General features: G+C 46.6%; 1 protein-coding gene across 2 annotated transcripts in view; it reads left to right on the forward strand.

Annotated features, from left to right (window-relative positions):
* The window catches only part of Nmnat3 (nicotinamide nucleotide adenylyltransferase 3), a 126,688-nt gene that overhangs the window by 103,548 nt on the left and 7,993 nt on the right, over positions 1 to 15,147 (forward strand). The window contains exons 4-5 of one of the 2 annotated variants that reach the window (XM_036193556.1): positions 2,615 to 2,694; positions 10,186 to 11,153. In XM_036193556.1, the coding sequence (XP_036049449.1) occupies positions 2,615 to 2,694; positions 10,186 to 10,550 (445 nt within the window). In that variant the 3' untranslated portion in view covers positions 10,551 to 11,153. Of the gene's footprint in view, positions 1 to 2,614; positions 2,695 to 10,185; positions 11,154 to 15,147 lie in introns of those variants that run through there. The other variant, XM_036193558.1, reaches the window with a different exon arrangement.

The raw sequence follows: 15,147 nt of genomic DNA on the forward strand, positions 1-15,147 counted from the left end.
CACATGATCACAACCTTGGTGGCCAAAATCACTTAGAAAACATGCTTTAAGGTTCTCTCCCAGGCCAGGGCTTTTGCTGACATGGACACTAACCACAGGCATCTATTTCAAGGTCTCAGATGATTTATGTTGTGCTATTGTGGTTGAGACTTAGCTAACAGAGTCAACAGTTTCTTTCAACAGATAGCTGATTAGGATTTTTTTAAGGTTAAAAATCAGGCTAAAATTATAAAGTCAAGTGGTTTTAGTATGGTAGAAATCAGCCCCAACATCTGCTGCATTTAGTGTCCTCTTGATGATGGTCATAGTGGATTTACAACACAGCATAACAAAGGTCACAGTGATATCAGTTCACTGAGGGACTCAGTGGAGACTATTCTGATGACGTTTACATTTTTGCTAATGCCATAAAGTCTAGGCCAACTTTAATGAAAGAGCCTTTACCTGGAGTTGTCACCTTTTCCTTACAGTGAGAAATAGCTAAAAGAAGCCATTTAACAAGAAATCTTATTTTTGCTCACACTTTGAAAGTTTTCAGCCCTCATCCAGCATTGCTATTTCTGGCCCATTGGGAGGTAGAGCATCAAGGTGGAAGGGTGTGGTGGAGCCAACTTATTCATTACCTGGTGCCCAGGAAGCAGAGAGACAGAAAGGAGCCCAGAATAAGGCCCCCAAGTCATCTCCCCAGTGACCTACTTTCTCCAGTTAGACCTCACCTCCCAAAGCTCCAGGCATCTCCCAGGAATGCCATCAAATCACAAACCCACCAGTAGCTATCACTGATTTGGTCATCTTTCAATGACTGGATCTACAGCTAGGACCCAAGCCTTCAACACATAGGCCTTAGAGAGTACACTTAGTCACCAACCATAACAGTAACTTACCTTTTCCTCGTGTTTTGGGGAAGGCCTTAGTCAAAGTGCCACTTCATGTGGTCTGTCCTCTACCCACATCACCTCATGAACCACTACAAACATGACTTCATGTCTTCATTTTACAGATGAAAAGCCAGAGGCTCAGAGATGCTCAGATGATCACAGTTACATAGTAAATATGCTAGAGGCAGAGCATGAGCCACTAGGCTCTGAAGCCATACCAGAGCCAGCCTCTAAACAGACGTTCTCAACCTGTGGGTCACGGCCCACAAGGGTCACCTAAGACCATCAGAAAACTCAGATTTTTACATTACAATCCATAACTGAAGCAAAATTAGTTACAAAGTAGCCACCGAGTAATTTGATGGTTGGGGGTCAGCACAGCATGAGGAGCTGTATTAAAGGGTCTTGGCATTGGGAAGGTTGAGAACCACTGCTCTAAAACAGTGATGCTGGCTGGGAATGTGAGGTGGCTGACTTTTATTTTACCATAGTTACCCTTTGCTGGGGTGTCCCGGGGCACGCTTCTGAAGACACAGAAACCATGCTCTTGGGGTCAGTTCAGAGGCTTAGGACTGTGCACACTCAGGCAGGCAGCAAAAAGCCAGCAAGGACCACTACCCCAAGGAACAAAGTCCACAGGGGAAATGTGCTGAGTCTTGAAAGTAAACTGCCTCTCTCAAACACAGCTGTAATGATGCTCCATTGAGTCCAGGGAAAGTGGAATATAAATTGGTGGACACAAGAGTGCTGGAGTTACAAGAGTGTTTGGTGAGAAAGACATCCGGGAGTCTCAATTTGAAGATAGATTGCTTAAAATTGAGCATGTCAGATGTGCATAAGTCTGATCATACCTAACGTGCTCTGTGACTTCGCTTGGATTAACTCCCTTCATCTTCATAACTACCCGTTGTGGGGGCAGCTGCCATCATTCCCCATTTGCACACAGGAAGCATCCATGCTGACAGAGACTTGAAATCATTCATTAGGGTGACAGCCGGCAGTGTGGAGGTCAGGATTCAACCCAAGCTGTCTCTCTCCAAGCCCAGGCTCTTAACCACCACCTCATAGCATTTTAAAACACAAGTTTATGATAAGACTGTATTCTGGAGCCAGTTGGAACCACACTGTGCCAGGGCTTACTGTACATAGCTCATTTACCACACAGAATCCTGAAATGCATCTGTCTGTTTTAGGTTTTGGGGGTGGTGGTGGTTGGTGGGTTTTGTTGTTGTTGTTTGGTTGGTTTGGCTTTTTGTAACAAGGTTTCTCCATGTAACTCTGGCTGTCTTGGAACTCACTTTGTAGACCAGGCTGGCCTCGGAACTCACAGAGATCCACCTGCCTCTGCCTTCCAAATGCTGGGGTTAAAGGTGTGTGCCACCATCGTATGGCTTACATCTACCTATCTATTGTTGAGAGCTGATGCCTTGGCACCTACTCACCACTAATGCCCGTATTTCCAGCAGAGAATTGCTGAGATGTGTGGACAGGGTGGCATCAGGCTTACCTGCCCACTTCCACCCAGCTTGCCTGGAATGTGGTACAGTGAATGGAATAGGACTCTCTGTGGCATATGCTTCCTGTCCTGCCCCTGGAGCACAGCCTGGCACATGGTGGATCCTCGATATTTAGGAAATGGTCTAAGATGTGGAGAAGCAAGTCTTAATTCTGAGACACTGGGATGGTGTTGGGAGTCTAAAATACAACACACTTGAGCCCATATGCTTACACCACAGGCACCATCATGGCGAGCTGCTCAAATCCTCAGCCTCGACGGAAGGTCCCGACCCCAGCAAAACCCTGTCAGCCTCTGCAGGTGGGTGCTGACCCCTTGGTTCCAATGGGGGATTCAGGTGAAGACTGATGAGCCAAAGGGGTGTGTCCAGCCCTCAGCATGGACAAGAACTTGAGATCTGCCTGGTAGTGCAGGTCAGCCTGCACTATATATCCAGGGTCAAAAGGTCAGATTAGACAAACTCCACCTCCCCCCATTAATTGTGCTAATTTGAGATTTGCTGCCCCAAAGAGTTTAGCCAGCCTGTAACTTGTGCTCGTGACATGAATTACAGCGAGGGCCACACAGAGACAAACTGGTGCTGGGGTCCTTTAAAACCCTTAGCCTTCGGAGTCTAAAAGGATCAAGTTTGGGTGAATGCCTAACACTTCTTAACTCGGTGAGTTCCTCAAAGGAAGAAACGTGGTTTTAGGGGAGCTTGAAGTTCTCTTGGTTAGCTTCTTAAATTAGAAACCCTCATCTCTACTTTTTCTTCTCCTGCTGGGGAGAGGCCAGTCCTGTGATTTCAGAGTATGCAAAGCCCTGGTTTCAAGGGTGAAAGGCGTGGCTTTCTCCTGCAAATACTCAGGAGTGTAGGATGTTTAGGGGAGGGAAGGATGTAACATAAGATAGGAGTTACTGGCCCCACTGGCCAAAATTCCAGCAGGCCATGTGCATGGTTTTCTACTATAGGGTTCCCAACTCTAGTTGGTGGGACACTTTCATATCAAAAGGGTTCAAGACTACCAAGGCTAAATTCACCTAAAACAGTTTCTTCACTGCAGGGTTTTTCAGAACTTTTACCATGTCCACGTGTATTATGACCTAATGAGAAAAGGACAGAGCCTATCTATCACTTTTTAACCAGGGTGCTCTTATGGTGTCTGTTGGTCATCAGGATTCTTGAGAATACTCCCAAACACACCTTGGAAAGTACTTGAGAATGTCCCCAGGTCCTGAAATTGCCATGTAGCCCTCAGATGCTGGTCAAAGATTACACACAACAGAAGTACCATGAGTCTTGTTAGAAACAAGAATTGCCAGACCACTCCCTAGACCTCCTGAGTGAAGGGCGCTGGAAGTCTGATGTTTAGTGATCACTCAGAAATTGTCATGCCATCACTTCGAGACTGTATACCAGGATGAGAGTCTAAAAGGGAATTGCAGGGCCGCCAATGTAATCCATACACATACTTGCTATACTCCTCTGGCCTGTCTTCCTTACCTGTGCGGGCTCCTCCATTTCCAGCCCCAGATGGGGACTGTCAACAGGATGCCTTCTTTGCATCATAGACATTCCTTTCTACAAAGTCCTACATAATGCTGGTGGACACTATGAGACCCAGGCTCTGAGCTCAGGGGAGTGTAGGCACTCCAGCAGCACCCCCAGTCCATGCCTTGAGCTGGGCACAGGCTGTGGGGTGGAGAGAAATACAGGCATTAGTGTGAAAAGTTGATGTGTGGAGGAGGAGCAGACAGCTACCCCCACGTGTACAGAACCAGTGGGCTGTGGAGGTCAGAGCATTTCAAGGCAGAGATGCAGAGATGCAAGAGCAGGAATGTGTCAGCATGGGACACTGTAGACCTGGGATGCATTAGGGACGCGCGAGAGAGGCAGGGGCAGCCAGAGGCAAATGGGGATGGCATGCTGAACCCTAGCTCTTATATTGCCTCTCTACAGGTGCTCACAGAACCCATTCTGCCTCCGCTTGGTACCTACTCCTCCCCTTCAGAGGGGAGCATGTCCTGTGAGGCATTCACCCTCTGTCAGAGTCCCACCCCATGTCTGTTCCCTGTTCGTTTCTCTGGGGGTTCCCATCTCTAATTGACCGAATGTTTGGGCTCTTCCCAAGCTCCACGTGCCCCAGGCTCCCAAATGTTGGAAGTGGAGGTGTGTGCCACCAGCGTCTCTCTTTTCACTGCTGTTTGTGCAATGAAACCAGATCTCACGATGTAGCCCTGGCTTGCCTTCACAGAGAGCCGCCTGACTCTGCCTTCCCAGGGATGAGATTAAAGGCATGCACTAGCAAACCTGCTCCCCACCCCCATTTTTAAAACTCTTTTTATCAATTCTCAAGAATTCCGTACTTTGTATGTTGAACATTTTTATCCCCCTCACCCATCTCCTCCCAGAGCTGCTCCCCCATTCTGTACCCACCCAACTTTTTGTCCTCATTTTTTTTAAACCCATGAAGTGGGGCTGAGCAATTAAGAACACTTACTGTTCTTGCAGAAGACTGGGGTTTGATTCCCAGCACCCACATGGCTGCTCACAGCGATCTGTAACTCCAGGTTCAGGGGAAGTGATCCCTCTTCTGACCTCAGTAGACTCCTGCATACACATGGCACATATACATACACTTAGGCACATGCATGCACATAAATAAAATATTCTTTAAAACATCAAGCCCATCAGTGCTGCCTATGTACTCTTCAGTGTGTAGCCGTCCACTGGAGCATGTTAGACTCACCAGGGGCCGAACCCTTATAGACAACCAACTCTCCCTGCCAGTAGCTTCTCAATTAGGCATGGAACTGCATGCCCACCCTCCCCCTCCATGCTGAGATGTGTCTGGTTTGAGCTTGCACAGGACTTGTGCATATCGTTGCAATACCTGTGAGTTCATGTGTGCAGCTGCCCTGCTCTGTCTGGAAAATCCTACGTGTTTGTAGTCATCCACTGCCTCTGGCTCTGAGTCTTTCTGCTCCATCTTCCAAACTTGATCCCTGAGTCTTAGAAGGAGGGGTGTGAGGTAATAGATACTCCATTTAAGGCTGTGCAAGCCACAGTCTCATACTGTCTGCATCTTGACCAGTTGTGGGTCTCAGTGTTAATCACCATATTCTGCAGAAAGAAGCTCCTCTGATAAGGGTTGAGAGATCCACTCATCTATGGATGTAATGAGACATCATCAGGAATTGGTATAATACTGTGTCCCATTAGCAGGATAATAGTAATATGTTCTCTCCTGGGGCTCTCTGACCTATCTACCACAGGTTCTTGGCCCCAGTAACTACCTAGCCACACACACACCCTTTTTTTCTTACTTTTTATCTTGAGACGGGGTCTCACTAAGTTGCCCAAGCTCACCTTAACCTCTTGTATACAAGGCGGGCCTTGCAATCCCCCTGCCTTAGCCTCTTGAATAGCTCAGATTGCAGGTGTATACCATCAGGTCTAGCCAGCACAGCCGTTTTTACAAGGGCAGAAAATAAAAGCAACTAATAACTTAAATATAAAGGACCACTGAGTAAATGACACTGTGTGCATCAAAAGAATCCGCATCAGAAATTTCAAGGAGATGAAGAAACACTGAGGAAGTAGGAGAAGCATGACATAACAATACATGTATAACTTCAGATGAGAGTGAGTGCGGTTCCCTGTTGTTGCTGTGTCTGGATCAATATGGAAACCTAAGAAAACGCACCAAAACGTTGATGGCTGTAGAGCCCAGAATCGGCCTGATGGGTTGCCGTTGTTGTTTTCAATTTTCAACATTTACAGCTTCCATATGTTCCATTGTGATATGCACACATTTCGTGTTCATCATCAGAAAAAGGCAAAAAAAAAAAAAAAAAAATGAACATTTTAAAACAGGAAGGCTTTTCTCAGCAGAAGCTTGGGTTTTGATGGGATGGCACATATGTTACCAGGGACATGTTTAGTTCTAAGGGCCACTTGGGGATCTGTACATTTTACTGTGTGCTCTCAGGGGCTGGGATGGCAGATCATATGCTGAGCTCAGAAGTAGTGGCATCAGATCTAGGCCTCACTGTCACATCTGTACCTGGCAGACCTCCTTGGCTCACTTGTCCTCATGGGGATTGCTGTGGTTCCGGCTGCTGGGGGGACACATTGGAGTAGGTGACACCCCAGGGCTTTCACCAGCAGCCTGTCATCTGTCAGTAAGGGTGGTCCTGCCCTTGGCTGATAGGGCTGAGTCTGGCTCAGAGAACCCCCTTTCTGTAAAAACAGCAAGCACACAGCCTTGTGTCTGTTTCACTGGGGATGGTTAGTTTGGGTGCTGACAGTCGGGTCTCATTCCTGGATTCTTCTCTGGTGCCCTCATATGTAGATCTCTCCTGGTGTGCTGGTTGGATGTCATCATCTATGGCTGTATTCAGACATCACAGTTGACAGGCTTTCTCTCCACCTGTCCCTTCCTATAACTTCTGTGGAGCCTTTACTGTCCCCATCTTATAGCTGAAGAAATAGGCCCACAGGCAAGTCACTTTCCCAGGGCCCCAAGAACTCTGAAATTTGCACCCAGCACTGACAAGCCTTGAAATTGATGCTCTTTAATGCCATCAGCTTAGGGCCACCAAACATCCAGGCTTCAAGGTTCTTGGGTATTTCCTTACAGCTTGCATCAATTTTGGCCCATCTGCTTTCAAAGCCTGTAGCTATCCGACGTCAGAGCGGACTACTCACCAAACACCCACAGACCCCCTCCTCACGTCACTGTGGACTGTTAGACAAGTCGAACTGGCAGCCTTTATTCACTTTTCATTATTTCTTTGGTGGGGGTGGTGCCTGCATGTAAGTCTGTACACCATGCACATGCTGTGCCCACAGAGGCCAGAAGAGGGCTTTGGATCCCCCCCCCCAGAACTGGCGTTACAGACAGTAGTGAGCTGTCATGTGGGTGCTGGGAATTGAACCCTGATCCTCTGGAAGAGCAGCAAGTGCTCTTAACTGCCAAGCCTTTTTCCATCCCCCAGCCTTTATTCTTGAATTACTTGAATTACATACTTTGGACTTGGACAGTTATTTGGTCTAAAACTTCTGTAGCATTTATATGAGTGAGTTTGAAGGGGCTCTGTGAGGCCTGGACACAGCAGCTCGGGGTTGTGGCCTGAGGCACATGTAGTCATGTGAGTTCATCATTTCATTGTCTTGGCTCAAGGGACGGCAGGTACCTCCAACCTCATAGATGTGCCTTTGATTGAGGGGCAGAGATCAAATCCTTTCTAGTCACAGCTCAAAGTGAATATCTTTTCTTACTGTCAATATTAATGAATCTGTGCCTAATGTGGAAGCCAAAATGTCAAAAATTTCCCCCCAAAACCCACTAGGAGAATCTGGGGAGATGACCGCATGCTTGCTGTGCCAGTGTGAGGACATACCTGTTCAGATCCTAACACCTATGTAAAAAGACAGGTGCAGCTATGTATACCTGTAACCCAGCCATGGGGGTGAGAAACGGGAATATCGCTAAGGGCTTGCTGCCTTCAAGCCTAGCTCAAAAGTGATGCGCTCCATGAAGTAACACAAAGAGAACAATAGAGGAAGAATTCAGCATCCCCCCCCCAACTCGCACACGTGCTCGCGCGCGCGCGCGCGCACACACACACATACACACACACACTCATACACACACTCATACACACACTCACACACATACACACACACACTCATACACACACACACACTCATACACACACATACACACACACACACACATACACACACACACTCATACACACACACACACTCATACACACACATACACACACACACTCATACACACACACACACACATACACACACACACTCATACACACACACACACTCATACACACACATACACACACACACACTCATACACACACTCACACACATACACACACACACTCATACACACACACACACTCATACACACACATACACACACTCACACACATACACACACACACTCATACACACACACACTCATACACACACATACACACACTCACACACATACACACACTCACACACACACACTCACACACACACACTCATACACACACACTCACACACACACACTCATACACACACACTCACACACACACACACACACACACACACACACACACACACACATTAAAGGAGGGAGAGTAGGAGAAGACAAAGTGTCCCGTCTGTTCTCTGACCTGTAGACACAGAGCGGATGTGCCCCAGGCTCCAGGAGATGCTGAAATCAAATGACTATCATTGAACCAGTTGTTTGAAAGACCAAACCCTGGTCTCTTCCTTTCCTGCAGTGATTCAATAAATAAGAATTAGAGCAGATCCTAACAGCTGTTGGAAAATACAAATCCATACCAAATTAGTAAAGCGTGAGTTACTGAATAATTTGTAGCACAATTTTATTACTTCAGAAATCAGGAGATAATTCATACTTATTAGATGGATATTTCTGGGTAGGAGGATAGATAAGTGGATAAGTAAATGGATTAGTGGATGAATGAAAGGCGGTTAAAACGTGTAACACTCTGTGCCAACCATGGTTCTAACTGTCTTATTTGATGAACTCATTCAGTGCTAAAATAACCCCACAAAGTGAGCACTACTAAAATGCTCATTTGAAAGTTGAGGTCACAGGAGCTACCAAATAGCAGAACTGGAACTGAGCCTGAGACATCTGGGGCTGTCTGTGTGGCCACTGAGAGCCTTGTATGCACTAGTCAAAGACTGCTCCAATGCCGTTGATTAGACCAGTGCTCTGAGGCTACAGCATTGGGAAAATCTCTTTGAATGATGATATCTGCTGCTGTGAACAGTCCCCCGGCCAGTCGTCTCTTCTAGGTGAGAAGCCTTTATACATCATGTTTTCCCGCTGTGTGGCAGCCCAGAATCTCTTCCTTACCACCTTTTCAGGGTGACACAGAGGGAACGCCAGCCTTTGCCATCTTCTGAAACCATTTTCCAGAAGTACCAGGGACACAGAGTGTGCTTCTAGCACGGCCTGGCTTTCCTGTTCAGATGAGTGCTGTCAGCAAGTCAGCTAACCCGCCTCTAGTGCTCCCGGGCTTCCTGTCCGTGGCACGCATTGCAGATTCTCACCAGTAGGCAGCAGCAGAACCTAGCCACTACAGATGCCCCACCTAGAGGCTAGCTGCAGGTTTATGTCCAGGCTTCCCAACATGAGCTCTCTCTAGCCTCTCTGTGCCTTGGTTTCTCCCCTGCAAAGTGGGCAGACCTCATAAATTTGTTCTGAGGGTCACATGTTATTACACACATTGTGTCTAGTAACAGTGCCAAACTAAGAACCTCAAAACATTTGTAACAGTAAGTGTTCTACTAGAATAAACTCTACAGGACTGCCACACTGACCAGCTGTCCTGGAGCTTTGTCATATCGAGAATGAAAATGAAAAGGCCACCCGTTGGGATCTTAGAGACCTTTTAGTCATCCAGAGACCTTGTTGATGATGAAATGATGAAATGTCGTGAGGTTTTATATGAAAATACTAAGTCCTCAGGACTTAGAATAACAAGGGCTGAGATGGATGTTGGGGTGGGGTGGTGAGTTGTACAACACTCACAGCTTCTTGATCTTGGGACTTTAAATAAAAGTCTCACTTCCCATCAGATAATGGACAGACTTTTGTAGTAGCACTGAGTACTGAAAGGCAAACATTTTTTTGCTTGGCTTGACATTTTGCCAATATTAAACCAAAGCTATGTTGCTGAAATCATGACTTACAATTGTAAGTCATATCACTTCAGAATCCTGTAACTTTGCTGGGATCTGCCCTTGTTTTGCAGCACTGCCCGAGCTGAAACTCCTCTGTGGAGCAGATGTCCTGAAGACCTTTCAGACCCCCAACCTCTGGAAAGATGAGCACATCCAGGAGATAGTGGAGAAGTTCGGCTTGGTGTGTGTGAGCCGGAGCGGCCATGACCCGAAAGGGTACATCTTGGACTCCCCTATCCTCCGACAGTTCCAGCACAACATTCACCTGGCCAGGGAACCCATTCAGAATGAGATCAGTGCCACATACATCAGGAAAGCCTTAGGCCAAGGGCTGAGTGTGAAGTACCTCCTCCCTGACATTGTCATCAACTACATCAGGGACCATGGCCTCTACATCAGTGACAGTTCCTGGGAAGGAAAAGGAAGGAGTAGCTAGAAGGCCTCCGAGAGTGGGCAGTTCAGGGCTTTGTTTTGCTTTGGGGGTCTGCGTTTCCCTTTCTGTTGGTTTTGTTTCTATGGTGGCAGTGCCATTGATGACTTCCTTCCCTAACAGACCGTTCCTATGGCTGAGATAGTTGTGTATCAGAGCAATTTCGATGGCATGGCAGGTCATCCGATTAGACAAAACCTCTCAAAGCTACTGATGAGGAGACCTGTTTACTTTATGTACATGGTAATTGTAGGATGTACACTGATGTTATTCTGAACATGGCAGGCTCCTGGGGGGTCAGATCATAGTTGCCCTCATGCATTTTTTTTTTAAAAAACTCAGACCGGGTTCAGTATGCTGGTCTTGATTGGAAGGATTTGACAGGGTGCTAATTACTGAACAGGGGGCGTTTGCAACGTCCTTGTTGCAAACAGAATAATACCAGGTGAGGATTCAGAAAATTAGAAACAGTACATCATGATTTCTAGTGTATTCTCCCTTACAATTCCCTGCCTGCCTGCCTACCTGCCTACCTGCCTGTGGTGTAGCATAAAAAATTTTGACCACACTCTTTCTATGTTGTAGTCAAGCAATATGTGTAAGATTTATTTTTTGTGTGTGTGTATGTGTGTGTGTGTGTGTGTGTGCGCGCGCGCGCGCGCACACACGCACGCGCGCATGCATGTGAGAGGAAATCAGAGTGACCTCAGAGTTCCTGAAACTGGAGTTATAGGCAGGTGTGAGCCACCTGATGTGGGTGCTAGGAATCAAACTCCAGTCTTATAGAAGAGCAGCAAACGCTCTTAACCACTGAGCCATCTCTCCAGCCCCCTCAAGCAATATTTTTGATACAGAAAGTATTTTTACACTGCTATATTCTAAACACCAGGGTTCCCGATATCCTGATTTCTAAAAAGGAACTGAAGTAAAACAGATGCCTGGCTGTTTTAGAAGATCTTCTGAATGTTTTATGACTGCCTGGCTGTTTGAATATTGGCAAAGGGATAAATAATAAATTGACATCAAAAAGTACTAATGAAAAGTTTCTCCTTTTTTCCCTTTGTTATTTTATTAATGCCCGGTGTTCCAGCTGTTGCTCTTCTTTTTAGCTACTCTGAAATTTGTTCCTGTTCCGATCGAAGTGGTATGAATTCAAGTTTGTATCCTGAGTACTAGAAGTAGAGGAATGTCTTAGATTAACAGCCTAGAGTCACAGAAGAGCATCTCAATTGAAGGATTATCCAGATCAGAATTTAGTCTGAGGACATCAAGAAGCTGCAGTGTCTAAAGGAGCTTCTTTCGGAGAAGACCAGTAGGAGGTCCCCTACCACGCATGAAGTCATGTTCATTCTAGGGCACAGAGTGCCATTGCATAGGAATTGGAACACCCCACCCCTGACTCCCAGGCACCCCTGCTTTCATTCTTCCCTCTCGGGACTCACGGTGTCTTTCCGGACTAAGTGTTTACAGCTGAGGACTCCATCACAGCCAAGCCTTCTCTGTGGGCATCCAGGGCCTGACACGTGGAGGCTCATTGCTGGGAGTTGGTTATTTCCTTATTGTTATTGAACTTGAGGATTCGTTTATTCAAATCACAGTTATTAGGTCCTTGCATGGGCCAGGATGTAATAGTGAACAGACGGGGTCTCCATCCATAAAAGCTCATAGCACCGTGAAGAGCAGACAAGGAGTCTCCCTGAAATTGGCACTGATGTGCTGATGGCCAGAGGCAGCGGGTTCTCTGTAAAGCTAATGAAGCTTGCGCGTTGGCTCCCCTCTTTCCCACATCCTGATTCTTGGTCCTGTTTTTGAAAGGGGTCCCTTTGAACTTGCACAAGGTATAGACTCTCATAAAGTGGTTTTCCCTGATGGTATAGACAGCAGAGAAATGCTAATGGATGTGTTCAGAGACTTTGGGATGGATGGGGGCAATGGCCTTGATGAAGAATGGCATAGACAAAGGCCCTGAGGCAGAAGGGGCAAAATGGGCACCATGGAGAGCCAGAGTCATCAGTACCTCCTTCGCAAGGTGCCAGTTACCACACTGCACCTGACAGCAGGTGCCCTGCATGCCAGTCTCCCTTCCCAGCCTTTCCATAGGTTTAATAGCCTTTGAGGGCCTGCCTCCATCTCCTGATTTGTGTCTGTATTGTGTAGTTTCCACCAAACATCAACTATTTCCTTAAGACAGCACAGCCAGATCTATGCTTTGTACATATTATATACATGTTATGTATGTCTACACACACGCTCACATATATCTTAATTCCTGTCACCTGCCCTGTCTCACTGCTTCATGTCACCTCCCTTAGTAGCAGAAGGGAAACTATGCCTTACTGCTCTGCCCCTGTTGCATTTCCTGGCACCACTCTGTGCACCGATTTCACATTCCTCTCTGCTCCTTCAGGTGTCCTCCGCATCATGATGCCTGGCTATTTTGCTTCTTTGGCAAGAACAGAAAAACCAGTGGTCCAGGCTCCGGGGTAAATAGAATCTCCAGCCTTAAATAAAGGCTCTCCTGGGACACTATTCAACATCCAAATGAGAACAGTGCTGTATCCTTGCCTGGGGAGAGAAATTCTCATTTCTAATACTGTCTGTGTCACTTGGGACAGAATGATGTGAAACCCCATTTCAAACCAATAGAGCTTCAGCTTTGCAAGGCACATTTGGTAATTGGGTTAATACATGAATATGTATTTCCTTAGCCTTAGCCTCACATTCTGTGCTGACATTGTTGCTGCCCCGGCCATTTGTAGAGGTCTTCATACATCATAGTACCCGACGTCAGTCACAAAGTTATTTTCTTAGCCCCAAACCTGACAGTATAGATGCAAATATGAGTGACCGATAAATATATCTCTGTAGTGATTCACATAGGCACATGCCTTTGAATAGTTTAGTATTGTTTAAATAACTTGAGCAAACATTGCTCTTGACAGCACAGGCTGCAGGGACTATGAGAGGGTCCCTGGAGTTCACTGGGACACATGTTTCTGAATTAGCAGACGCTGAGTGAATGGGAGTTGGAGCATGAACAATAGTATGCTCTTGGTCAGGCTTGGGAAGCCCTCCCTCACCTGTTGGAAATGAAATGGGCCCCGTGTCCTGTTGATACTCCCTTCTGTGCATCCTTCATGTCACCTACTGCTCTAGTTTCTTTTCTGTTGCTGGGATAAACACTGTGATCAAAAGCAAGTTAGGGGAGCAAAGGGTTCATTTCATCCTGTACTTACAAGTTACAGCCCATCATGATGGAGTCAGGGAGGAACTCAAGGCAAGAGCCCAGAGGTAAGACTGCTGTTCTCTACAGCTTTAATTCTGACTGCTGAATGAACTCAGAGCCTACAGGGTACACTGCAGGAGCCATGGAGGCTCGCTGCCTGGATTTCTGTCATGCTCATACTTAGCTAGCTGTCTTATACAGCCTGAGGAATAGCCCCCACCCACCCACCCCCACCCACCCACACACACACACAGTGTGTGCTGGGCCTTCTTCATCAATGGGAACAATAAGATAACCCTTCATAGACATGCCCTCAGACCATACTCAGTTACACAATTCTTCTGTTAAGGCTTCTCTTAGATAACTCTAGGCTGTATCATTGGCAAGGCCAACCAAGACACCTAAAGACATCTAAAGTATCCTCAGCTCTTACCTGGACCAATGCAGTGACCTAATGGGGTGTCCCATCATACTCCTGGATCCTGCAGTCAGTTCTTCACCTAGAGAGTGAGTGCACATGCACACCCATGCATGTGTGATCAAATATAGTCATATTCCCTACTGGCATTCCTTCTGGAAGAAGCCATTAAGAAAAATAGAAAGACAGCTGGGCGGTGGTGGCGCACGCCTTTAATCCCAGCACTCAGAAGGCAGAGCCAGGTGGATCTCTGTGAGTTTGAGAGCAGCCTGCTCTACAGAGCGAGATCCAGGACAGGCACCAAAACTACACAGAGAAACCCTGTCTCAAAAAAACTAAAAAAGGAAGAAAGAAAAGAAAAATAGAGAAACCACAGACTAGGGGAAACATTTGCCCTGCTGTGTGTAGCTGATGTATGCATCTAGTGAATGAATTGTTTCCAAAGTGTGTCAAGAACTCTAAAAACAAAATAGCAGAATCAATAGCACAAATTAAAGCTGATCCAGTTATGTGCTAGAAAGGATAAAGCTTTCCAGACCCCTGACAGTGCTGGGTAGAGTGTCTGCTGGTGAGGCTGGTCTTGCTTGGCATCCAAGAACTCACCTTGCACAATGTTGCCTGTGTTCCTAACTGGTTGGCTTTTGTCTCTTCTTGGGATACTGCAGCCTGCTATACCACCCTGCCTGAGATGTTCATACAATGCTATTTATGGAATTTCAGTAGCCATGGATGGTTGTGTACCAGAGGTGCCTATATCACTGACCCAGGAAGGAACCCTGACTGAATCTCAAGCAGGCTCCCCAGGCAGAAGCAGTATGCATTCGTGTTTCATTTTGCTTCTAGACAAGAGTATTCTGGGGAAACCCCTGCCCTAGGGATGACTTCAAAGCCTGCACCTGAAATCCTCCATGCTCCATCTGCATCTTTGTCCCTGCTGTGCCCTCTGGTTGCAATAATTG

Source organism: Onychomys torridus, chromosome 7 (genome assembly GCF_903995425.1).
Source record: "Onychomys torridus chromosome 7, mOncTor1.1, whole genome shotgun sequence".
Lineage (NCBI taxonomy): Eukaryota > Metazoa > Chordata > Mammalia > Rodentia > Cricetidae > Onychomys > Onychomys torridus.